The sequence below is a fragment of the Ambystoma mexicanum genome, chromosome 11 (assembly GCF_040938575.1).
Source record: "Ambystoma mexicanum isolate Mex_15411 chromosome 11, UKY_AmexF1_1, whole genome shotgun sequence".
Lineage (NCBI taxonomy): Eukaryota > Metazoa > Chordata > Amphibia > Caudata > Ambystomatidae > Ambystoma > Ambystoma mexicanum.
In genome coordinates this window covers 1,403,748,224-1,403,774,826 of record NC_090934.1, presented here as the reverse complement: position 1 = coordinate 1,403,774,826, position 26,603 = coordinate 1,403,748,224, and the positions used below count along the sequence as shown (strand labels likewise).

At 46.0% G+C, this 26,603-nt stretch overlaps 1 protein-coding gene across 1 annotated transcript in view; it reads left to right on the top strand.

The window, feature by feature from the left end:
- CERS3 (ceramide synthase 3) overlaps nt 1–26,603 on the top strand; it is a 365,411-nt gene that overhangs the window by 192,617 nt on the left and 146,191 nt on the right. Inside the window, exon 3 of the mRNA XM_069625033.1 lies at nt 16,141–16,259. Coding sequence (XP_069481134.1) covers nt 16,141–16,259 — 119 coding nt within the window. The remainder of the gene's footprint in view (nt 1–16,140; nt 16,260–26,603) is intronic.

Sequence of the window (26,603 nt, the reverse complement as noted above, 5' to 3'; positions counted from 1 at the left end):
TCCCGGTATCCTGCCAATAATTACCGTCGCACGATATCTCCGTATTGCTGGGATATTACGGACGACAGAGTGCCGGTAAGTCCCCCTTCCCATGGAGTGACATAGGACTCCATGGGATGGGATTGCTGCAATTACCAGTACCGGTATTACCGGTCCCAGTAATTATGGCATTTCTTTGCCGGTAGGTGCCTCATCTACCGGTAAGTTGGGCCTGCTGGGAGATGGGGAGATAGGTGGTCCCCACCGGCAAACTTGAAGTGTGCTGGTCTAGAAAACTCGTTGGAGCTGGAAATACCAGCATTTCTTCTGGACCAACACACTTGTAATGAGCCCCATTATGTTGTCTTTGCCATAATGACAGTAAAACATGCATGCCACTGTAAGAAAGCGCATCCATACTGGCAACACAGCAAAATCTGTGCATGCAAATGACTGAAGGAGGACCTATCCAGAGGGGTGGACATGCGCTTATTTCAATAATGAGCTCATGTTCTCGCCCTCTAGAAAGCACTATCGGGACTGGGGGTTTGGTGGGGGGGGGGTGGCAATGAGGTCACTTGGACTAAGGGAACTGACCTCCACCTGCTGGAGAGACTTGATGAAAGCAAACTGAGTGAGCTCACTGCACCTCACAACATAATGGAGCTGGTGCAGTCCCAGGCTACAGTTTGGAGACCTGCAGGACGTCATTTGGATATTCGGATCTTGAAGCAGTAATGGAAGCCTTGTACAACTCTGTGAACGTTTAAAGAAAGAGGCAATTTCGGGGTTAGACATTGCTAGGTGGTGGGAGCTATTTAGTCCCTGGGTAGCTTGACACCAAGAGCTACCAGGAGCTACTTCTGACTCCCCAGGCAAGTCGTGCACTACAAACATAGCTATGTAATATTAACTGTGTAGGTTTGGGAATGTGTATAAAAGAGAAAAAAGTGCACACACAAGACATTTGAAGCAGATTGCATAATATATACTTGACCAAAAATGACAGAGTGCATCTTGCGCTCAAGTTAGATTTGCTGTGCACGTTGCACTAGGTTCCCCAGACGTAGCTCCTGCATAAAGGGTGATGCCCCCCCCAAGGAGCTGCTTTTTGCTCCTGGTTGGCGAATACTAATTTCGAACCCTGCATTTAACTGAATTGAACAGGTTCCCTCAAAAGGAGCAGCTGAACAGTCACCTAGTGAAAGACCTGAGGCCGAGGACCTGCCCCAAACAGTAAGCCGGACATCTGACCTCTATGACCCTGGGGGTGAAGACCGAAGAGGAACATGTTGGAGAGACCCAACAAGAGTATGCCCACATGAATCCTACCTTCCCAGCTCAATTACCTTCTTTAGAAGGCAGCCTCCAACGTGGACATGGGCTACCCATGCATGAAGGGACTACCCCATCCTGAAAGCAGTGGTTTCCACCCTGATGGGGCAGACATTACATGCTTACTCTTGAAATGTCAACGATGTCGGAACCCCCGAATATCTCAACAAAGTAATCAGATGACGACCCCCAAGCAGAAGTTAAAATTTGAGCCCATTACCTTTTGACGTACTAAATCAATAACGTGTTCTTCAATTACTTCAATTACCCATTTTAGTTTTGGATCTTGGCTGGCGCTGCTTCACAAAATGGGCAACATTTGATTTTGAAAAGTGGAGTTGCGTGTGGACTTTGTACTTGGGCTAGCACAAATATTTAAGCAACTTTGGGTCTCACCATAAGTTACTAGGGGAGTCCAGACGTGGACCCCTTTCTCACTGTTCTTAGAGAGGCACAGCTCCACCTCACTGATGAGTCCCGACTCGGCCGAAACGTGTGTTTGGGGTAGCTGTTGGTACTCTTGTTCAGAGAAGAATTGCCTAGCATTTCAGTGCTGGACTGCCCATGTGGGTGGGACAAAGACTGATATGGTTGGCATATTTCTTCTCTGTGAAAGATAGTGAGCTAAAGTCTCTGGGTAAGTCTCTCGCAACCAGGACTAATGTCTGGCAGAAAGGCTCCCAGGACCCTCCTTGTTTTTTGCACAAATAGTGAAACTTCTCTGTGCAGATTGGGGCATGGAGGCTATGCCCCTCTCGTAGCTCTGCTCTGGTCCCAGACTCTGCAGGGCTCTAGCTGACCCGCTTCACTGGCCTGCCACAAATGGCTCCACCATAGAAGCTGGGAGCACAGGCAGTGCTGGAAATGGAAAGAGTTTACTCTGGGAACGCGTCACAAAACCTCCATCTCTTTATGGAAAGCCCTGCATAAAAGCGGAGTGTTTTTCGGAACGAAAGATGCTCACAATTTTTTTTTATTTGAAATATGTGCTTGAGATTCAGCAAGAATCCCTTTGACTGAGTAATATAATTTGGGTTGTGTGCTTTTCATTGGTCACAATGCTCAACCTATCAAATGTCTGTAAATCCGGAGCTTCTGAGCGGGATGGGGGCTTTGGCTATTTTTGTATGGAGTGCACCTTCACTCTCCTGTGCAGTCTTCTCAAGTGCTCGTGGGTCAGAGCTCTGCTAGGGGAAAGGCCTTGGGGTTTCTCCTCGGCTGATCGCTGCATCTCTTAGCTAAAGGGCTGTCTGGTGAGCGTGCCGTGGCTAGACCCAGCACACTTAAAGCCCTGAGGATGCCTACATCATGCCTGTCTCCACTGGCGGCAGATTCAGAGAAGCGCGCCACCCCTGCTATCCATTATGTCTCCCCTGTCGACTACAGGGCAAAACCTGCCCCACCTGCTTTCCTGGTACAACTGTCAATTGCAGAAGGCACAGGAAAGCTTGTAGTAGAAGGAGCAAAGGGGCAGATGCAAAGGCATCCGTGCAGGCCTGCTCGCCACATGACCAGAGGGCCTACTGCAGGGGGGTCGCCAGGCATGGGCTTGCGAGGGCTAAAGCACCCCCCCACTTTGACACAACAGGCATCACTCTGCTGTTAGGCCCAGCTCAGACCACTAGAACCTGTTGCATTTCTCAACTCACAGAGCAGTGTATTCACTTAAGCAAATGCGCCACTCTGCGGGGTGAGAAAGCAGGCATTGAAGTGAAGGTAGAGGCAGAGGACCAAAGCTTGCCATGGGGAGATCATCCCCCCAAAGTTTCAGCTATAGGCTTAACTGCTGGCTCAGCTTTTGCATGGACAATGCTTTCAATAATTACCATTAACGTGTGCATGCAGGGATTGTATGTGTGCGTGCATGCATGCATGCATGCATGCATGTATGGGTGCATGCAAGCAAGGGAGTGTGAGTGGGTGTTTGTTTGAATTCTAGGTGTCTGCAAGTGCACACCACTTAATTAATGCTGTGTGAATGGTGCACACTGCGCGTGTTAATGAACGCACAGTCTAAATGTTATGGGTGCCCCTGTGAATGCCAGGTCAGCTGTGTGGGTGGGTGGGTGACTGGTAGGTGAATGTGTCTATAGCTGTGTGTATGCACAGTGGGACCTGGGGAGGGGCACTGGAGCTTGAACATTTTTTGACAAGAGCGTGGCATGTTGTACTGTTTTTTTTGGGGAAAAGGAAAGCCAACCTCAGGGTTTTTATGTGATGGTGGGTTGGGTAAATATTACAGTGGGGCTGGCTTGGCTGGTTCTTACTGCAGCATGGAATGTTGTACTCTCATTAAGGGCAAAGCTAACATGAGTTTTAATACATGGGTAGGGCATGTTTCCTTATTTTGACTTGGCTTTTTATTTTACTGGTGTGAAGGTCAAAGGCAACATAAATATTCTCACATGGGGGATTATAACATGAGTGCAACATAAGTGTTCTCACATGGGGGATTTGTGTGACAATGTTATTTATATAGCGCTTTCGCCAAAGCGCTGTACAGAGGATATATTTACATAAAATGCATCACCTAACCGTAGTTTGCACTCAATTAATGAGCTTTTATTTATTTATTGCATTTTCAAGCGCCCAAACCCGTAAGTATCTCAGCGCTGGTACAACTTGGTGAGCAGGGAGAACACGGTACATTACAGAGTAATAGGGCGAGGTAACAAGGTGCAAAAGCACCATAGCAGTACAAGGTCCATAGAGGAGGGTAGAGATCAGGGAGGTCACTTTGTAGTATGAAAGCCTGAGTTGGCCTTGTCAGTATTTGGACCTGCAAATCGCACTCTGATTAGAACAGCATGCGCTCAGCCCGCTGAGTTATCTCATCAGCTAGCCAGCAAGAGCATGTTTTCTTACTGTGGTATTGCAGTTTATTACTGGTGCTGAGGCCAAAGGCAACATGAGTATTCTTACATTGGGGTGGGGGCATTAGTGCAGCTTGCAAGGCAATGTGTTTTGTTTTGTTTTTTTTTTTTACTGTGGCATGAGATTTTTAATGCCGTTAGGGAGAAATTGCAACATGAGAGTTCTTATTTGGGGAGTGGAGGATTTGTAAAGCCAGCCACTATATGTTTTCTTACTGTGGCAGGGCTTTTTTTCACTGGCATTAAGGCAAAGCCAGCAGGAGTATTATGTTCTCACATGGGGATACTGGCATGTATTGGCAGAGCCAGCATAAACGTGCTTTGTTATAGAATCCTTACTGGCATTATGGACAAAGCAAACATGAGTGTTATGTGACAATAATGGCACACCAGAATGGACATGTGTCAGCACGCTCAATATGAAAATGCTTTTTTACACTTGCATAGTATGGGCATATCGTGGGCAAGGGCATTATGAACATTTGCAAATGCTCCTGTGCATTGTTGGTGGCTTGGCATGAAATGGACATTTTATGTATTACCCTGCAAAACCGATTGTAAACTGTGTGGCTTTTTACCCAATTTGACAAAGTGGTACTGGAAAATGCACTATTTTAACCCATTATTTAAAAACTTTTCTCAAGGGGTCAATCACTTGGCTGGGGTCAGAACAAGCCCACCCTCCTTCTTCAGGCTCTCCTTAGTGTGGGCCCCAATACATCAGCTCCAGGCCCCACTTGTTACAGAATCACGGCTACGCCTCCGGTGAGTTGGGGTGAAAGATGGATTTAATGGGCCAACGGAAGGCGCAATATCTACTCTGCCTCCTGGTCTGGGGGGGGGGGGGTAATCCGTAACACAATAAGTTTAATGTTCCGTCTCACTGACAGTTTTCAAAACTGCCATCTACCCCCAGCCCCAAAATGTTGAGGCTGGCTCCTCCCTGCCCATCAGCCGTGCAGGCGACCGTCCTGGCGGCCTATCTGCTCGGGACATCGGTGGCGGCCTTGTGGCTGCAGATGTTCTGTGGCAAAGGTGAAACTGCTGGCCTTGCCAAAGCTTATTTTCTGATTGGTAGGCCCCTGTACCAGTCTCTTTGTCTATGGTATGCCCCCCAGGCGCACTCGTTTTTTGAGTCCTTAAGAGTATGCTCGCCCTTTTTGCATAGACTTGCATAATAGCCTGGCAGCTAAGGGGTTAATGATCATGCATTGCAGTGTGACCCGCTGGAAGCGTACTGCAGCATGCCAGGAAGTCATGAGGGCCTTCATTTAAAACAAATAGTCCCCGCAAGCAGCGCTCCTTCCTGCCTTTCACAACGTAGATGGCGACATGGCGGCTGCACGTTGAGTCTGCACAGTCTGTCTTCCTCCGCCCAGAAAGTGCAGGCTACACACTCTATAAGCATGCTGGGCAAATGGTGCAGTGTTTAGGCTCCGTATGTCTTGCAGCATGTTCTTTGTGTAGCCAAATCCTGTATGCGTGTTGTTTCTTGTCTCCAGACACAAATGAACTGCAGATGCTCGCGGTTTGATCACTCGCATATGAGGGATTTAGGCGGGCCTGTGTACAAACAATACAGCATTTACAGTCGGAGTAAAGAAAGCCTGCGGTAAAATATTGTTAGTCTGTCTGGAGTTGTGTGCTCTGTGTATTGTTTGTTAGGCTACTGTCGATGTGTTAATAATCATGCCATGTTTAACTGTTGGGGTGCAAAGCATTCGTTTTGAAGAGCTGGTGGTATCTGGTAATAGTATCCCCATAAAAAAATGTTGCCATAAATGTAGTCGCCGGGAAACGGCATATGCGACATTATTTAGGGGATAATATATGGGGTAAAGGGGAGCAGGGGTTGCAGGGGTGTGCCCCGCTCCATTTAAAAAATAAATAAATAAAAATGTGGGGGTTGTGGGGGTTTCCCCCCGCAGGTTTCATGTGGAAATATCACTGAAAAAGGTGCCGTTCTTGTATGGCGACATTTTTGCAGGGATATTAACACATGGAACCGAGCCGATTTGGGTTTACAGTTGTGTTCCATTATCCAATATTTCTCCATACTTAACATGGCCCCTTCCATTCTGTAGATGGTCTAGTTCTGTTTTTTTCCCTATGCATTCTGGGACTTGTAGTTATCTTTTCCCCATTCTAAAACTCGAACTACCCAGTAGGCAAAGGCAAAACCAGGACTGGATAAGTAGCTACAGAACAGGTCATGTTGGCAAGTATGTTTTTATAATGGGACCTTAACCACCGTTTTGGACTCACTGCACCTAAACCTTTTGTACTGGCACCCCCGTCCCGTACCCAACCACATAATTTGAGCAACATTTCAAATGTCCTCGTTATGAGGTGATCCAAATAGTAGCGTTTACAGTCCATGTGAATCTACCTACACGAATCCCTGGGCTAATGTAGAGTAGAGTAGAGTAGAGTAGAGTAGAGCGTGCCGCTTTAGTGGTTGTCGTCCTCCCTGTTTGGGAAGCTGAGCTGTACTGTGACCGCTCCTATAGCGTGGTTGTGTAGAAAACTCAATGTTCCTTTTAATGGCAGGTTCTTAAGCATTTTCATATAAATAAAGACGTTGTCCCTCTCGCGTTTTCCAAATTCGAGCTGCTGTGAGAACCGTTCGAACCCTGGGTGCTAGAAGGACTCTGGCGGGGTCTGTACCAAGTTTTTGCTGAAAGCAGCAGGCTAAGCCTCGCCTGCATGTTGAGTGGCTTCCTGTGTTTAACACTGCCACACTGTTTGAGGGCTTGCACCCCTGAATGCTGCGCATGCGCATACCGCCGGACACAGCAAGGTGACTTTTAAGCAACACATTCTGCTGTAGTGCCATCAGGTGTGCAGCATCTCGCGATTCATGCAGACTGCACATGTTGGCTCAGTTTGGGCATTCGTCTGAAGGAAATGGGCCTGCGGCATCATGGGAAGTCTACTCTGTTAACCCTAGGGACTCCTGTGTTGGTATATTTGCACAGCAACCGGTCCACACAATCCACAGAAATTAAATGGCTGGGAGTTCTTGCAGCCCACAAAACTCCACGTAGCATAATGTCAAAGGCTCCTATGACAATTTTATGAGACTAGGCCACCTGGGGGCCATACTATTTGACATTAGCCGTGTGTTTGGGAATGTGGTCAAAGGAGCGTTTGACCACATCTAGGAAACATTTTAAGCCATAGTAGTTCATTGAACCACATGAAAAGGTTATCATTTGCCTTAATGTGAAGGTTAGACTTCCAGTGTGCTGTGTCTCTGCTGGTCAGTCCCCAAAGGGTCATCCCTGCTTTACTGGGTGATGTCTGATCGCCAGAACCTGCGTGTTGTTCCTTCTCGCCTAACCTTAATTTGGAACCCTGATCCATACACGCTCTCATCTCCCGTCTGTGATGACGCAAAAGGACTTTTCTTAAGTGGGTGCCTTTGGGGACCAGAGTTGGGCGTCGACAGCCCATGCAACTAAGCTATTGTGCCAGTTTGTGCTGTAGGAAAGTGCTGCATTTCACTTGCCAGGCCGTGAACTCCCCTGGTGAGTAACTTGTCATAATGTGTGCTACTCACTACATCAACCTTAAAGAGTGCACGGTTGAGTTTGCTGATTATGGGCAGAGCTCTGCAGCAGTTGGATCGCCTTGCAGGAGTTCAAAATGCCCCCCCCAGCCCAGGGTTCGAAATTGCCAGGAGCTTTTTAGCTCCTGCTTCTATGCTAGGAGAACCAGGTTAGCTTGAAAGCAACAGCTACTGGGAGCTATCTTCGGCTCCTAGGCCAACTGGTGCCTTCTAAACATGTAAATGTGACATTAACTTTGAGTATTTGAGAATGTCAATGAAGAAATATTAGAACACAACTAATACACATTTAAACACAATGGCTCATACAAAATGGACAAAAAGTTAAAGGGGGATCGTTGGTAGCGCCTGGTTCCCCTGCGGCAGCTCCTGCCTACTGGGTGATGCCGGACACCCAGGAGCTGGTCTTTAGCTCGTGCTCATCGAATTTCAATTCCGGCCCCAGCCATCCTGGTGTGACAAGAGGGGAGCTTGTTTTTCTAATTGCTATACAGTTTACACGTTCCTTTTCGAGCGAAGATCCTCACAAGTGCATGCTCTAATAAGAGGACGGCGCAGCGGCACCGCAGTGCAGATCACCTGATAAGATTGACATCAATGGAAACTATCCATCCCCACAGGAGAGCATGGGTGGCTTGAGCTAATAAACGGTTTCCATGTTTTGCCGCCATTTCTTCCCCGGCACTTCATGGCTCGTGCCTGCTATCTGGAGGGATTTGGGCTCATTTAGACTAAAAACAGGGCGTGGCACAAACAGCTGAAGTCAACTTCTCTGGCTGTTTCCTGTCTAGACTGAGTCTATCTCAAAAATGGCAGTCGGCAACATTTTTTTTCTTTAATGTATGTTTATGCAGCGTGCCGCGTCCTGGGGTAGATTTGTACGTGGAAGTAGGAACAGTTGCTGCAAACAATGCACCCTGATTCCCCTGCTTCAAACCCCATCCACCAAAATAAAATTCTTGCCATCCACAGAGACGCATCCCCCTCTTAATTATGCAATCAACAGCGTGTGAGTATGAGCACTGAGAGTGCTGTGCTCCTATTGGCTGAGTTGATTTGCAGCTGTGACGGACCGGTCTACTGCTGTCATGCCTTGTGATCCCTCAACATGCTTTTGCAAGTGGTGGTGGCTAGCGATCTGTGGTATCCAAGTTGGTGCCTTTGGCAGGATGCATTGGCAAGGTGTCAGACTTTGCAATACCTCGAACAAGCCTCTAGAATGGGGAATGTTGACTGTGGCTGAGCTGCGAAGATCTACTCATGGTGAACGAAGACCAACCGAGCAGAGAGAAGCGAACTGTGGGTACTACCCTCAACCAATGTGAAAGTTTAATAACTGACCTGCCCTTCCACGATGTCTAATCCACCTAAAATTGAAATGCATGAGCGGTCCTCCCAAAGAGCCCGTCCGAGAGGTCACATTACTTTGGTATATTGCAAAGTGTTGGCGGCTTCCACTGCACTCGTCAATAGTCACTAATTCTACCCTTTTTTTAAAAAAGGTTTTTTTTTTTTATTTTTTTGCGCAGAATTCTTGGCTTATTTTTATGCGAGTTACCCAGTATGGGAATTTATCGAAATAGCCCCTCTAACTTGAGCAACATAGTACGCTTTCTATTAAATCTTTACATTTCAGAATGTAAAACAAAAATTACATTTTTGTATACAATATAATGTCTCTGATTCCCTTGGATAAGGATTACCGAAATGCATTTTTCCCTTTCCATGCATTTGTGTTTTTTAGTCCTTTGTGTTTTCAGTGACTTGCAAGCCCCGCGGAAGCGCCTCCTCTGGGGGTGAGACACATGTATGCTGTAGAAACAGCTGTACTTTATATCCTGCTCACTTACCCGGGATTAAAATATTTGACAAGGAAAATATCGAAGAATTCGGCAATGAATGCCAGCAAGAGTTGGCAGATTGTGGATTTGACTCCCGTTGCTTTTATTTTTTGTTATCGAGTCACAGCAGCGGGGTCTCCAGCAGACCCACCAAGAGGCACCGTTATAGCATTTTTGGGCTATCAAGGCGGTTGGTGCACATGTGTCGGTACTAATGCTCTCAAATACTTTGACATGATTTTGTTATGTAAAGAAAATGTTACACCGCGTAACAGTTACATAATGGAGTTGTACCTGTACTTTCATCCTATTCTTAAATTCACAAGGATTGGAAAGAGTTTACAGCGCTGCAAGCCAATAAAACCTATTCATGATAGAAGTGTGTGGTGTGGTGTGTTGTGTAAATAAATAACATTAAAAAAGCTGAAGTATACACGAATGTAGACCGACGCAAAAATATACTGATTCGCTGTTATGGCGTTAAAGTGGAGACTTGTTTATTGTCTCCAACAGATGCTGACCATGTTATCCAGAAAGTCACCCTATAGATGTATTCAATTGGTTTGTTGCAGAAAGTCCATTGCTAAGCGTGACCCTGAACCCAGAACCCTCTGGCCTTCCCGATGACCTACGAGTCATCCACGCCTGTTTAATTTCTTGGGATTTTTTGACTTGTAATTTTCCTAAATTTAAAAAGGGACAGAATGTTGTTTTTTTAACCATAATTCAGAGGAGTGTCCTCCTTCACACATGGGATGGGTGAACTTGGGAGCCCTGTGAACCTTCAAATCTGTTAGGAAAAGTCTAAGATGTCCTATAAACTGTGTAACTGGCCTCTATAAAGCACCATTGTTCACCTCTAGGGCAATATGGTGTTGTTGAAATCCATGAGTGTAAAAATTGCTGAGATAAGAGACTTTTCTCCAAAGAAGTATTGGCTCGCTTACTTGTCACTCAAGATCTTGTCTTGAAAACCTGTCTAACTACAGCTGACCGGTGATAGAACATAACAAATGGGCAATGCTTGTACTGTTGCGTGCCTAGTTTCTAAATTGCTTTCCGCCCCTTCAAGTTCCATGTTTCTTTCCAGTTGTTTGTGTTTGCTTCTATGCTCCTTTGCCGCCCACCTCGTTGACCCCTTCCTTTCCTCCACAGACCACAGTCTGGTTATCCCTGGTGGAGGCACGATGAGCCACTAACCGGATACCCCTCAGCGTCGTAAGACCACATAGATGGCTCCACCTTTCTGTCGTCTTCTGGATGATGTGGTTGGATCAGGGGGAAAGGCGGACTGATTCTAGATAACGCCCGCTCCTTTGGGCTGACTGGAGTTACCTGCTATGCGGATGGGAGACAAGATTCTAGTAGGAAACTATGATTTGCAGGGAGTGGTGTGTTTTTTTTTTTTTTTTTTTTTTTTTTTTTTTTTTTATATACATATAATGCAAAGCTAAATGATCAGACCAGCAAATGAGCACCGATGGGTTTGGGTTTAAATCCAGATATCTAGTTGCCTACAGAAGGAATACTCTCTTCCGTCAAATAGGAACCCAAGTGTCCAGATTGGGCTTGACTTCCTAGTGGGCAACCCTATTTTACCACTTCAACTTGGAACCTTCATACTGTTTCTTCTTCTTTATTCTTGAACCATCCTGTTAGGAGCATCTCTGTTCTTTCCTCTTCCTTTGAAAATTTGATTGTGCCAGATTTAAGCGTGATATGGATCTTCTCACCTTACATGTGGTGTTCTAGAAAGTATGTGCTCCAGGAAGCCTGCCAATGGGGAGAGGGGGTGGGGTGTGAGTGAGAAACATAATAAAAGTAACTACAACCAGACAGAGCCCCGCTAACTACATGTGATGGCTGTGAAAACAGGGTGAACCTTTAACATGGCTTGTCTGGTAAGACTTTATAGAAGAGCGCCTTTCAGTACTCGCAACCCTTTTTTTAAGCGGTGGCAGCAGTATTTTTATTTTTTATTTTTCTTTTTTTAGTTTTTGTGGTGTTGATAGTCAGAGGTGGGAGTGAAATGATCACATCTTTCTGTTTTTTCTATGTGAGGCAGTTTCCCCTCTGTTTTTTGTGGAGGTTATTTGAACAGCAAAGGAAGACAGTGGTGGCAGTTTTAACTTTTAAAGACTACACGAATGGCCATTATCGGGGATAATGGACCAACCTCCATTTGTATGCCTGGTTCGAAATAGGGATTTCACTAGCAGGGAACTGAAAACTATGCCTGGGTATTCGGCATCACCAGGTAAGTAGGAGCTACCTCTGGGGGATCAGGAACGGTTATGAAGCGCTCTGCCAAGTTAACTCCTAAATAAAGGCTTACTATGATTTTTCCAATTATGTATGGCCAATTATGCTTTAAATGTCTGAAGCTCATGTATGCACATTCCCAAAACAAAGTTTTACTGTTACATTGATAGTTTTGCATAGAATCAGTTGGCTTTGGGAACCAAAACGTAGCTCCTGGTAGCTGTTGATGTCGGGCTAAAGAGGACCTCCTAGGCTCCTTACCAGGGTGTAATAACCTTGGTCTTTTGAAGTAAATAATATTTGTAAAGGTTTCTTTTTTTGAGGCAAAACATATAAAAATGTTTTTTTAAAAAGGATGTAAATGGCTCCCTGCAATGTCGAACCCGGATTTAGGTCCAAGCGCAAATCTCATGGCCGTAAATTTGGTAAGCACACTTGTTCCAGGCAATTGTGATCACTGTGAGGTTCTTGAAGACTGTTGGCACTTAATGCATACAAAATAAAGCCAGCTGATTGTGATTTTATTTTTTTATTTAAGGGAATTCTTTCAAAATATGTTCAATGATACTTCCCTGTGAGAGAACGGGGCAATTCATGTGAATATATCTTTTTTTTAACACAATGGCCCTCATTACGACCCTGGCGGAAAGGGGTTTACGCCGGCGTAAAGCATGGCGTACCTTTCCGCCTGACTACGAGTTCCCATAGCGCCATGGTGCTTTTTTCGCCTGCTTTTTCCAGGCGGAAAAATCCATGGCGCTACGGGACTTGTTGTTAATTACGCCACCGTAATTTACGGTGGCGTAATTAACGCCTTCCCCACTCCCATTATACCCTATGGGGCAAAAATGGGAATGGGGAAGGGTAAATGGGGATTGGGGACTTACCGCCCCGCCAAGGTCGGAATGGGGCGGTAAGTCCGCCAACCACCATGGCGGAGTTGGCAGCTTAGCGCCATGGACCATGGTGCAAATTGCACCATGGTTCTCCGCCAGGGTCGTAATGAGGGCCAATGTCTCTAATTTACAATTGTAAAAATGTGTTCGCGTTAAATTACGTAAACGTGAATTCACTCACTATTTTTGTTTGATATGCAAAGCTGGAGAGGTGTGAAAGGAAAAGCCTCTTTTGCAGTTGGGCAGTCTGTAGTCCTGCTGCCAGAATGTAGTGACAGGAGTTCGTGATCACATTCTGGTAGGCTGAGGGGTGATTAGCAAAACCAGGAGACCGATGGCTGGAAAGTTTGGAATGGTTCGTAACCTCCGGCGTTGCTCTGGGCAAACCTCCAAACCGGCGTTTTTCAGCCTGCCATGCCAATACTGAAGGGGGAAAGACCATATGCAAACCAGGCGTGGTGCCGAAACTGCTAGTTCATATCAGTTGTGCCAGAGACTATAAGCAACTAGAAACCAGTTTTGGGTTGCTTGTGGTCTTGTAGCAATTGACGATGGACTTTGACTTTTCGACTGGGGCTGCATTTCTATGAATGTAATGGCATGGCAGGATGAAGAGCGATGGTCTGGAGGGTTGCTCTGAGGAATTGCCCTAGAAAAGATTCCTTGATCACCTTCCAGCCATCACCCTTAGATTATGGATAAAATGAGACCAGTAATGGACAGGAGGCGCTACTGAGAATTCTTGGTACTATTTCCTTTTTAATTTTTTTAAAGCGCTCACACACCCCGGGGGCATTGAGACGCTGTTGCAGGAATATGCCTTAGTTGCGTATTTATAACACGCAACGCACTTAATACTCGGAGGTTTCTAAGCGCGGACCCGGGGATCGGACCTGGGTTGCTTGGTGTTGTCTTGTGTCCACTGTGTTTTGAAATAAATCGAAACCAGGAGAACAAAAGCAGCTCCTTTACACATGAATAATCCATGTGAGATATATTGCATAAGAAACTCTCCCAATCATTCTTAACTCTGTCACACCTGCAAGGCAAACGAATGTGTGAAACAACCACCAAGGGCATTGTTGATGAGCGCGAACATGGCAAATGGGTTCATGAAAGCCCCAGGTCATACACCGGGCAACGATGGTACAGGGAACAAGCCTATGAAGGTGGTGATGGTGCCAGTGGGTCAAGAAAGGCTGCCATTTGGTCTACTGCAAGGGTGGGTGGTGGTGCTTATGCCATGACGTTTATCTGCCTTTCTGGTCATGAGCCCACCATGTAACATCTGCTAGGGTTCTTCATTGATCCCCGATGCACCCCTAAATCTGGAGCCTCCATGGCCTTCATACTGGACTCCTGTGGCGTTGGTGCGTGCAGTTTACACGTCAAGACCCATCATACTACGGTGGGGACTGCATCTTAAACTGAGCCCAGGAATACGAGCCCATTACGTCAAATACTTGGCTGTGGCCCAGGTTCTGTGCGAGACCGGGTCAATTTCAGCCTTTTTGTTCAACCGGCGTCACTTTGCGCAACGGGGTGATGTCTGCCTATACCAGTAGTGGAAGGCCAACTCCAGATCCCAGAATGCAAAGTGCGGCCGGTCATAAAATCAAGACTCTGTTGGCCACCGATAACATAGGGATGCAAACCCATGAATACCTTCTCACCATCCATGATCTGTTGTGTATCATTTGCAGTAAGTGGAGGCATAAGGGACTACAAGGATCTCCCTAGTTCCAGTCTGCACTAATATGTCATTGCATAAGTAGGTACAACTCTGGCCCCTCATGTGGTGTGAACCTGATGAAACTAAAGGTAATTGACAGTACCCCGGGGGTGCATTTTAACCTTTTGCGTCAATTATGGACCTTCTATTTCCATATGGACTTTTACGCTTGAATGTTACCCACGACCCAAATATTGCACAAGCAAGACTATATTTTATTATGAACAAAAGTTAAGTTACAGGGATTTTTTTTCCATGTGCTCTGGAAGACCTGAAAAGGAGAAGGTGATCAACAACTAATTATTACCAATTAATTGTAAATCCACGCCTCATTGTAGATGGCGAATAAAAGGCAGTTGTTGAGACACTTCAACTCCATGCTTTTCCAAAAAAGGACACCATAGTCCTGTCCAAGATTCACACCCTTGCAATGGAGCAGTCGTTAACTGGCAGAAGAGACTGTGCCCAAGTGCCCTATGATTTGGATTTGATTTCAGATTGGCCAATAATTGCCCGAAGATGACTGTGGTCGCTAGCCGAAACATTTCGGCAGCCCTCGTCCTGCAGTTTTAATTAGTTAATGGCTGCAATTTGGCCGCAGATACTCTGGTCATGCCCGAGGGTGGATCGGGGGCAACGGTTTGTAGTAACGCAGGTTTGAATCCCGGACTTGTGCTTAGAAACTGGTCCCTGGTATTAAGTGCGTTTATAAAAGAACAATTATAATCGTGTTGATGACCATCTCAAAACCAATAGTCAATGCTGCTTGCCAATGGATGGAATTATCCTGAATCACTATGGTTTCTGCAGGGTTTTTGCAGATGTAAAAAAACAGGCTGATTGCATAGGGATTCATTGCATAGGGATTCCAGCATCACTTCTTGCATGCAATGCAGGTAGAGATGTAGCACGGGCTGTTGGAAGAGGCGGTAGCCAGGCTCGGACTGGCCTATCGGGCCATGCCCAAACCAAAAATGCAAAACCCTACCGTGCGCCAGTTTTTTTGGGGTCAAAGTGGGCCACTCTTTTGGGCCATGTGGGCCTGTTTGATGAGTTACTTCACCATTCTGCTATTAGATTTGACAAGTGTTGATGAATAAATATTCTTTAAATTGCGCAAGTTGCATCACATTTTATCAAAAAAACTCCCCATGGTTACTACTCGGTCTGTCACAAAAGGAATGAATTGCCATTTGCAACGTTGGGCCCCTTTTTCCTTGGTGCCCGAGGCAATTTTATGCCCCAGTCCGACCCTGTAAATTATGATTGGTCCACTCAATAAAATTAATCTGTATACGACCATTGCTCCTTTTTTTTATTTTTGGCCCATGACGTTGGCGCTAGCCATCGTATGAGGAGAAACCATTGATATACAAAGCACTTGGCACATTTATCTGGCATTTATGGAGTGATCCATATATGCCAGAATAATGACCACTGGCAAATTCTATTTAAATCGTCATCACACTAAGGTGATTTGAGAGCACCATTTCTGTTTGGGAGACCAGCTGTTTGAAGGGTAATGGGTTAATTGCAGCCATCTAGCGACCTTTTAACCAAATGTCTTCAGCCATTTCATGTCCAGGTCATCCTTCCAGCACACCACCTTGAGTAATGGTACTTACCCTGACATGTTTCCTCTTTCTTGTAGAATGAGATCTACGGTCTGGCTAAGAAAAGCAACCTTACAGAGCTGCAGGTGGCGAGGTGGTTCAGAAGGCGGCGGAACCAGGACCGGCCAAGCGTACTCAAGAAATTCCAAGAATCCTGGTAAGGCCACACGCTGACGCAAGAGAGCAATGCACAACTCCACAGACCAATGTGGCCTTTGCAGAACTCCACAGACCAATGTGGCCTTTGCAGAACTCCACAGACCAATGTGGCCTTTGCAGAACTCCCCCAGACCATGGAGGCCTTTGCACAACTCCCCCAGACCATGGAGGCCTTTGCACAACTCCCCCAGACCATGGAGGCCTTTGCACAACTCCCCCAGACCATGGAGGCCTTTGCACAACTCCCCCAGACCATGGAGGCCTTTGCACAACTCCCCCAGACCATGGAGGCCTTTGCACAACTCCCCCAGACCATGGTGGCCTTTGCACAACTCCCCCAGACCATGGTGGCCTTTGCACAACTCCCCCAGACCATGGTGGCCTTTGCACAACTCCCCCAGACCATGGTGGCCTTTGACAAAAACAAAGCGTAAAGAATTGGAGCTCTAGATTATCAGCGTGGTATGTTGGGTCTACTTTGTCAGCATGCAGCCAATTAAGGGGTGCAACAGATGGGCTGCCAGTATAGTCTACATTGCCATGTGTGGGCAAGTGTAGGCAGACCCCAGGTAATACTGTACATTTAGCACTAGGTTCCTGTATTACTTACTTTAGCTCTTCTGTAACAATGCTTGCTCCTACTTTGTGATGTGGGTTTTCTGTAATTTTGGGTGATGGTCTGTATTCAGAGGACAGTGGATGAGGGTCTTGGTGGCTTTTGGCAGAAAGGCGGTGCTTTACTCATCTAGTGCATAACGAAAGGTCTACCCTCCATCTGCCCACTTCCTTCTGGTGACCAGATACTTCTCTGGATCCCAGCATTAGTCGGTGCTGGCAAATCGCGCTGTGCCTCTAGAATATAATATATATATATATATATATATAACACAATAATGACCAAAAAGTCTTGATGTTACTTCTATCTGAGGTTTATTTTCTAGTACCAGTCAACAAGGGTTTCGACACCAAGTAGTCTTCAAGGCCTCTATCAAAAATTACATTTTCTTAATCCATTTTAATGTGTGCTAAACTCTCATACTGTTCTTCCAAAAGTGTGTTCTAGACCCCCAATATTTGTTCCCAACGTTCCTTTGACTCCTAACTATGGTGCGGATGCGGTGCGGATGTCAGAAACATCTCTCTATGTTGCGGCTAGTCAACATTTTAAGAGCTCTGAAATTGTTGGGGTACATTTTATAATCATCCACCTAAGCTCTTCCATTTCCCTCCCAACATCCCCAACACTTATCCAGCCAAGTGCGTTGGAATGAGTTTTAAATAAGTTGAAATGGTGCAATTTGACTGCACAATGGTCAAAATATTGGATTAAAGCATAAATTGTACAATCTGCTCTATAGTGTACTTATAAAAATCGGTTCAATGTAATGTCGCTGTAAAAAAGTCCTCAGGTAGGCGGCTTTTTTTCCTTCCCCTTACCCCTACAATTCTTTCACCAAATATTCTAGTAGGGGTATAATTATGTATTACACCCAAACCTAGAATACTTTGGGAAACTGATAGTCTGGAGGGTGCAGTTTTAGGGAAATGTTGCCACCTGGCAGCCATTTTCATGGCAACATGATCACTGGATGCTTAAAAATCAATGGATTGCAGGTCACCAACAGCACACAGGAAAAATGTCACAACATAGTTTCATGATGCTTGTGCCCGCAATGGTTATACCTTGTTAAATCAATCTCTATTGGTCCATTTTTGTTTCGGACCCTTCTTTTTTGGTGACCATTGTTGACTTTTATTTCCTTTTAGGGGGGTGGGTGGTGTCCTGCTGTACCCACACCACGCTTTACTACCCTCTAATCCAAACCCACATGCACTGGACACCCCTGCAGACCCACGTTCTTCTCCTTCTGTAATGGCTTGGCAGATTGCAGAATTATGGACTGGAGGGTTGCCCAGAGCAATTGCCTAAACTTTCTAGCCATCGGCTCCTTCTTTGATTTAAGAGGGTTTTTGTGGCTTTGCTGTCTTCACCCGAGTGGGACGGGTATTCCCATACATGGGTCTCAAGTCAGCTAGTCCTAGAAACCTGAGCTAGACCTTGCCAAGGACGCCTCTAGAGGATGTAGGAAGATATAAGGGGGCAAGAAATGGAGAGCGAGATGGAAGAGAAATGGAGCATATGGGAGAGGGGAGTAGAAAGATCAGGGAGACAGAGCGATGCTGTCGACACATCACGATTGATCCACCTTGGGGAAACTTGTGCACCCATAGGCATGTCAGAGGGAGGAAGATCTATATGGCTACGGCCTTTAGTCCCTCATTGAAAGACATGGTTCAAACCAGACAGTAGGGGGTTACCTGTCTAGTCTCCTCACATCCGGTTGGTGAGTCGGGGCACCTGGGTTATAGTGGAGGCAACCCTCAAGAAGGACTATGATGAGATCAGGTGGCCCTTCTTAGTCTGGCTTTTCTTCCATCATTAAAAAATTGCATCTTTGGCATTGATGATACCCTGGACCTGGATTTCCATGTTCTTTCTGGCACTTCCAGATTCACAAAAGGGTCCCCTCTGGGCCTTCAGTTTAGGGGCCACTCCTAGGCCCTTATGTTCAGGATTTGCTAGAGGCCCCCTCTCGTAGGCCTTTTGTTGCAGCATTCACAACAGGCCTCCGTCCTGGTCCTTGGATTACAGGGCTTCATTCTCCCCCCTCCCCCGTTTATATTAAGGTACCTTCTTCCTCGGTTTCCTTTGTATAAAGAGCACATTATTCACAGTAGGCCTCGGGTCACAGCATTCCCATTAAGTCGTTCTTTGTGCCATTGAGGTTGCAAGACTCCTCTCCCATTGGCCTGGAGTTCAGCATTCCCAACAGGCCTCGGCTGCTCTTCTTTTCCACAGCAGTTGCAGGTGGAAAGACCCAAGCTTTGGCTTTCCAGCTCTTCCAAGCAGCGGAGAAGGGCTGTGGGGCCCTTTAGGTCAGACTTGCTCCTTCTGGGCTTTCTAGCTCCCACCCAGTCTCCTTCCAGCCTCTCCAGGCAGGTACTGCTTTCCGCCCAGACAGCAGTTTTTCCGGCACCTCCTCGGGCAGTCTTTGCTTGCATCAGGGGAGCGTGCACAGATCTCTTCTTGCACCGGGCCCAAGACACTGCATGTACTTTCCTAGCCCTCCTCTATGCCCATGGGGTTATGGGGTGTTGTCTAAGGCTGACTGATTGGTTCTTCTACCTGTGCTTTTGTATTCACTCCTGGAATTGGCCTTTCCATTTGGGTTTTAATCCCCCCCACGCCCCCCTTGATTATCTAATCATCATCTCAGGACAATGATTGGTTTATGCAGTAGTGGCTTCTACTAGGGTTTTGTTGGACCCACAGGATTTTATAAGCGTCTGCAGTATCTTGGAGTTCCCATTTTTGAACTTATGGGCTCTGCCATCTTTGGGTGCTGGAACACCTGGTTACTGAGTGGCCTACTGCTTGTTTCTATATTCACGTCCGTAGGCTGGTGCACTCCTTTGTGATGGGTTCTGGGAAAGGGAGTTCCTGGGTGTGAGACTGCACAGGGTTGTTATTAGGGCCAGGCTACCATATTGCTCTGGGACGCCTAGTGTGTGGACTTGATCATGTACCCTACACCAGAGGGGAGCACAGTGAAACCTAACCCCAGTGAGACATTCTACAATTGTCTGATGCCCAATGAGGCAGCGGGTTGACAACCCTAGTTGCTGTGATTCGGTCCTCCTCATATAAAGGGTGATGAGTGCCTCTGACTCGCTACACTGCCTAGAAAGACTTTCAGATAATCTGAATCTTAGTGACTGGAATTGCCAGAGGCCAAAAAAAGCAGGAATTGGTACTAGAATACTATATACACAGGCCCTCTCGCTCTGGAAGCGCGAGATCCGCAACGCATTCCTCTATTAAAAAAAGTACAGAGTTCAGAGGTGGGGCGCCTTGTGTATTTTCCAGGGTAGTTGAGGACATGCAGTCAGAGATTTTGCCCAGAACTGCTCCTTCTGTTTACCAATACCTTGATGGTGTGTTCCAGTGGCTTTAAATTGAGCTACATTTTACTTTAAAATAAGCGATGGGTTGGCCAACATGGTAAACCTTTAATGGTACTATTAGCGATCCCGATATTCTCTGTGCCAGGCTGGCAATATTCCTGGGCTGGTGCCCAATAACAAACTCCTATTCTAGGATGTTTGGCATTATCGCGCCAATCACCCGCTTAACATTTTAAACTAATTGGGTTTAGGTTCCTGTGGGCCAGATGGGCACAGAAACCATTGCTACCTCTTGGAGGAGTCTTCTTTTCTCCTTTTTCCTCTCAGGTTTTCTGGGGCTGTTCTGCACTGGTTCCAGTCCTACTTGTCTAATCGTACATACTGTTTCTTGCACTCCTACTCCATCGGAGAGTCCCCTAAGCTTTAGTCCTAGGCCCACTTTTTCTCCCTCGGCACCAGTCCTCTTGCTTCTCCTTTGGCCTGTCTCAACACCTCTATATTGATGACACTCTGCTTTTTCTATCCTTTTCTGCCCATACCTCCTCCGTTCACGCTACCATGACCTCCTGCCTTCTGGCCACCCAATCGCAGATGGCTGACCACTACCTTGATCTTAAACCTTCTTAATACTTTTCTTCCCTGCTTCTTCACCCGCCTCTGCTGTCTCCTTTCCCGTTTCCTCCCATCTTATTTCTCTATCCGCTCATGATCTAGGCGTCTCCCTAGATTACTCTTTATTATACTGCCCACATCTCGGCTCTCTTGCTTTTGCAGGGGTCATCTTTTTAATATCTGCAAGTCCCAAACTTTTCTCGCATATCATGCTTCTAAATTGCTAATTTCTTCTCCTCTTTTCTCATCTATTCTATTGCTTTTGTCTTCTCTTTGGACTTCCTGTCTCTCGGCTCAGCTCCCTGAAATCTATCTAGAACTTTTCTATCCGCCTTCTCCCTTGTGACTCTGTTTCTTCAGCTCCCTCTTTGATGGCTACCTTTTCACTCTAGTCTTAAGTTCAATTTCTTCGGTCATGTCCTTGTCTCTTCACAATCTTGCCTCCCTTTATCTCTCGTCCTTGCTCTGATTTTCCTCTCCCTCTCGTTCTCTCCGCTCCGAGTCCCCATTCCTTGGATTAGTTCCCCGACCACCTTGTGTCCAATCCCGCTTTCGTTCTTTCTCGCTCTCTTGGCCCAACTTCATTGTAACATGCTCCTACTCTTTCCTTCGATCCTCTTTCACTCTGGCCTGAAGGACTTCCTAGTCTTCTCTTAAAATTTGGACTATCAGTTATTTTTCCACTTGATCGGTGCCGCTCAGTAATGTTTTTTTTTAAGCGCTTCGGTGCAAAGCGTTCTCAAAATCCAAATAAACAAAATAAATACTAATGCCTTTTTGTATCTTGCTGTCCCGCAGCTGTTGCCCCATTGACATTCACATCGCCTTGCCCAGTAGTACATGTGCCTTGACTGGCTCGCGCCGCTCGGTGCCCTGTACCTTGAAGGAACAGCCTTACACAAATCAATGACTCTCTTCTTCAAACTGGCCCCTCTTTATATGCTTCTGCCAGGCTGTTTCTTTCTCTCCCTGTTTAAACCGTGCCTGTGATTAGGTTTTGGGGCACACACAAAAGATTCAGTGGAGTAAAGCAAAAGTTGACCAGAGAAAGCCAAGGTATTTAATGAAGGGATTGTTAGCCTGAAAGGGGGAATTACTGAACCTGCTGGCAAGGACTGGTAGGGAAAGGTTTGATGTGCTCCATGGTAAGGGTTTCCCAACCCCTCTGTCTGTTTAACCATTTACTGAATGATGCTTTCAGTGCAGCAATGAGGACACACAAACGTTCTTTGCGGTTTTATTTTATTTGTGTAAATGCCGTCCTATATACAAGCATTTGTAAGGTTCCGTTTTGTTCTTGAATCTCTTTCTGGAGCTCATTTGCATGCCCGCTTGGTGCTTAAGGTCCATGAAGTAGCATGGTTTGGTTAGTGGGATAGCAATGAGGGATGAGGTGGGGGAGGGTAAATGTTGCTGTGGTGTGAGGCAAATTGGAGAAAGTATGCTCTGCTACATATCGAGAAGCATGTGTTGTAAGTTGTGTTGTGAGATCTTGGGGAGGGTACGTTGCTTCACCGTGCCGGTTGGAGGCCGGTAGCCACATGCTAGCTTGCAGGAGCAGAGTTGTGTTGAGCAGAGTTGTGTTGAGCAGAGTTGTGTTGAGCAGAGTTGTGTTGAGCAGAGTTGTGTTGAGCAGAGTTGTGTTGAGCAGAGTTGTGTTGAGCAGAGTTGTGTTGAGCAGAGTTGTGTTGAGCAGAGTTGTGTTGAGCAGAGTTGTGTGAAGGCAAGGGTTGAGGGATTGGTGCGAGTGGATACTTGCTGTACTAGCGTAGCATGAGGTGGATGATGTATTCAAGAATGGAGGGATGTGTGTTTTGATGGTGGTTTATTTGGTGGGTCACCATTGGCCAAAACAGGGCCTGCGTGACTGGCATTTTGAATCCTTCAAGGCGTATGCTGGTGGGCTTTGTCCAAGCCTCAGACCGGCCAGCTCAGAGGGGGGACTGTGGAGCATCTACCACTCAAATGTCAAGTCCTGGTTCTTTGGTGGCTGCCCCAGGCAGGCATGCATCGGTTTGGTCTAGTTTTGGTTTCTCTTGACTGGTGCTTGGCAGTTCACTCCACTGGATGTTGGTTTGATGGTGTTATGTTTGAATGGGACTTCTCTGATATGGTTGAAAGCTGGGTTTGGCAGGTCTTCGGAAAGTACCTTAATATATTGCTGTGTCTATGTGCAGGACTGAATGAGTGCCCTGGTATGAGTTTAGTTGCATTCTACTAGTTTCATGGCAGCTTCTTGTCTGCATGCAAGGGTGGGTGCAACCTTGGTTTTCTGAAGGTCCATTTAGGAGCAATGCATTGAGTGCTTTTTAGACCCCAACGAGGTCCTATGAGCATCGAATGCCACAATCTCTTGGGCAATGTGGCTGCATTCCTGGTTTTTCGGAAGCTCTTAGTTCAGTATGGTGATATTGCCCTTTTGGTTGAATTGTCTCCTGCCATGTAAAACTAGGCGAGGCGGGTGCTTGGAATTGAATCCCACCTCAGTGTAGAGCTCTTATTGCTGGCCTAGTGTGTTCCTTTTATTTAGTCTAGTTGCAGCAGTACCCAGGTGGCCTCGTTTTGTTTTCTCCGCTGTCTCCTAGGGGTGTTCTGGAAAGCCCAATGTAGACTTGGGATGCATAATCCAGTCTCGACAAAGCCAATCCACTGTCGGCGAGCATTTCGATGCCCCTGATGCATTTCCAAACCAGTGATTTGACTTGCTGCTCTTGATTTGGAGGGGTGACCATAAACGGTAATAAAAGGAAACATGTGTTCAGCATAAACTAACTAAGGTGCACCGGATTGCACTGGCATAGTTACACGTATGAAGTATCTACGTACAAAGGATGACGCAATGTTTTCACAAACGTTGTGCTTGCGTCACTTTATACATGAACTGCTCTCTTGCATAAATAAGTTGATATGTAGGCACCACAATGCATAGGATGGTAGGAAAGCACGATTTCAATATTCACCTTGAATTTAAATCAAGGATGCACACACACCCCTTAAAGCGAGCTGGTTGGGCTATAATTTGAGCGAATCGGAAACACTATATAGCGGCTAACAGATGCTGTAAGAAGGCAGTCATTAATGAAGCGCTGCTTTTGCAAGATCTCCTTTTTGCTTTCAGACAGGGCAGGGCCGCTTTTTGCTTTCAGGCGGGGCAGGGCCGCTTTTTGCTTTCAGGCGGGGCAGGGCCGTTTTTTGCTTTCAGGCGGGGCCGCTTTGTTCTTTCCCATGCATGGCACCCTCCGGCATTTCCGCCTTCAGTTGAATGTCCCCTCTCAGGCAAGATGTCTGCTGGATGTTGATGGATCGTGCCAATCTGAAATCACCATTTTCCAAATAAACCAATGCACAGTGTTGAACGTCGGTCAATAAAATGCTTGATGGTTCTATATCTTAGTAGGTTTTTAATGCTGATGCCTCATTGATAACATGAAGGTTATATGCAAAAGCCTACTCTGTTGCGGAAATCCAGCTGGAGGTAAAACATGGTGGCAATGTTCATTGGCAGTTATTGTGGAGTCGCCCTTGGTCTTGGCGGACAGCCTGAAGAATGCTGTAAGTGGCAACAAAGGCTCTCCTGTGGTTCCTTGTGACTCTCCGCTCTGGAAAGCTGAAAACGATTTTCCATGTACAGTCAGCAAAGCCTTCTCATCCATGAAACGCAGACTGAGGGCTAGACGTCAGAGCTGTCTCCATAGACCCGGAATATTTTGGAAAATGTTAGAATTAACAAGGCGAACTCGATCATCCTTACTGAAAGCCGACCTGGTGTGTGGATTTGAAAATCCGAACGTGGCTGCTCCACTATGCCATGAAACCATGCTGTTCGTCTTCTCCTCGACCCAATTGGCAGCTTTGCAGGGGTGGACTGGCCTATAGGGAACTCTGGAGATTTCCCGGTGAGCCTCTGCACCCTGGGCCTCTTTTCTGTGGTATTTCCACATTTTCTCATAGGAAAAGCGTTGGGCTTGCTGAAAATGAGTCATATGGGGCCACTTTGAACTTTATTTCCAGGGCCTCTTTGGGTCCCTAGTAATTAGTTCCAGGGCCTCTTTTAGGTCCCAGTCCACCCAGAGCCCCCATATTGGAACTGCGCGAAGAATCAAATTTGGGCAAAGTAAAGGCTTATTATTGGCGCAGAGAAACAATTTGCAGAAACGCTGCGAATGGCCAGTTCTAAAATGGTCAAGTGCATAAAAATCTTTGGAAAGTGGGTAGTGGGAATGGGGTGGTTTATAATGGATACACTGGGGGATATTTTCACAGGATTTTTTGAGGGGCAAAGTTAATGAGATTCTTATTCAGCAGGATAAGGATCAACATTCTTTATCCGAAAAAAACTCAACAAAAGGAAATGGGAGCGAGTCTGTGACAACCTTCCTTTTGAACGGAACAGTCTGTGGGATTTATATAGAAATAGCCATCGCATGCAAGCATAACTTGGAAAAAGGCCATTCACACTTTTTGCAGGGGTATTGTTGCCTTTGTCAATATTCCTTCAGTTGGTCAGTCAAAACAAACTTTTATTCGGTATAAAAGCACCTTTAAATTCTACACTAATAAAAGCGTGCTAAACCATGTTTTGATTCCTAAAATAACCACACGCAAAGCTAAGGTGGAATAGATTAGATCATTTTCATAGATTAAAAAAGTGATACCATAAAAGTAGAAAGTAGTGGCATTAAAATATATTGGAACATTTTCGTGAAATGAAGCGAGACTGGCATAACACCCAAGTTGTAGAACAAAGGCTAAAACCGATAACATGAGGACTGTTGGGGAGAGTTAACTCGCAGGCCCTGCAGTTTCTAAAGCTGAAATAAAATAAGCGGCCTCCTTCATCCCCGTAATTGTTCTGTATCCTATAGTATCCTACATCAAAGGAACACATCATGACATAGTGAAGAGGAGGGACCAAACGAACTTAAAGACAGGACTGGAACTTTGCATTGTTGTCTCGGCTTCCCACTGTTTGCATTTCCTTTTTGCGCTCTTTTCTTATGATTTTGGAAACGGATTGGGGGATTTTCCCACAAAATAATACTCTTGTAAAAATTGTAAACCAATTGAATCAAGTAATATATTTTTTTTAAAAAAAGAACATAACACATTTTAATAAACTCGGCCGTATCCCACCGCTATCAATTTTTAAATTGCCCTTGAATTTCCTTCTAATGTTGTGGTGCACAAAACGCGAAGTTCCCTCAGAAATATTCTTTAGAGTCTTTCATCTAGTAATAATGGCTTGCCTGCACATGGGGCATAATCCCAAATCATTCTCATGCCACTTTCTGGTGAGTAAAGCAGTCTGCGTGATCCCCAGTTTCACAGACATCTAGTGAACGTTTAGAGGGTACGGGGGGCGATGAAGTCAAGATGCACATGACCATCACCCGCTAGTTGCAAAGATGAGTAGCCCGGGACCAACTCGAGCACTGCAGCTTTACCTTCTAACTGCTCCCTACGTTTTATTCTTAACCCCACATTCACATTGGAGGCCCTGAAGCCAGGGCGGACGCTTGGATTTTCGCTTGGGTCACAAACTCCCAGGACACCAAGAGTATGTTTCGGGTGTGCAATCCATACAACACCGTAAGCCCCATTTAGTGAAAGCTGATATTTTGCAGCTTCACGGTAGATAACCAGATCAGTGTCCAATAAACGATCCCAAAATAAGGCTGGTTTAAACTCTATCTGGTCACCTATCGTGGCAACTTCTTTGAATTCGAGTTGTACCAGTGATGAAGTTGCACTGCTTGGCAGAAGG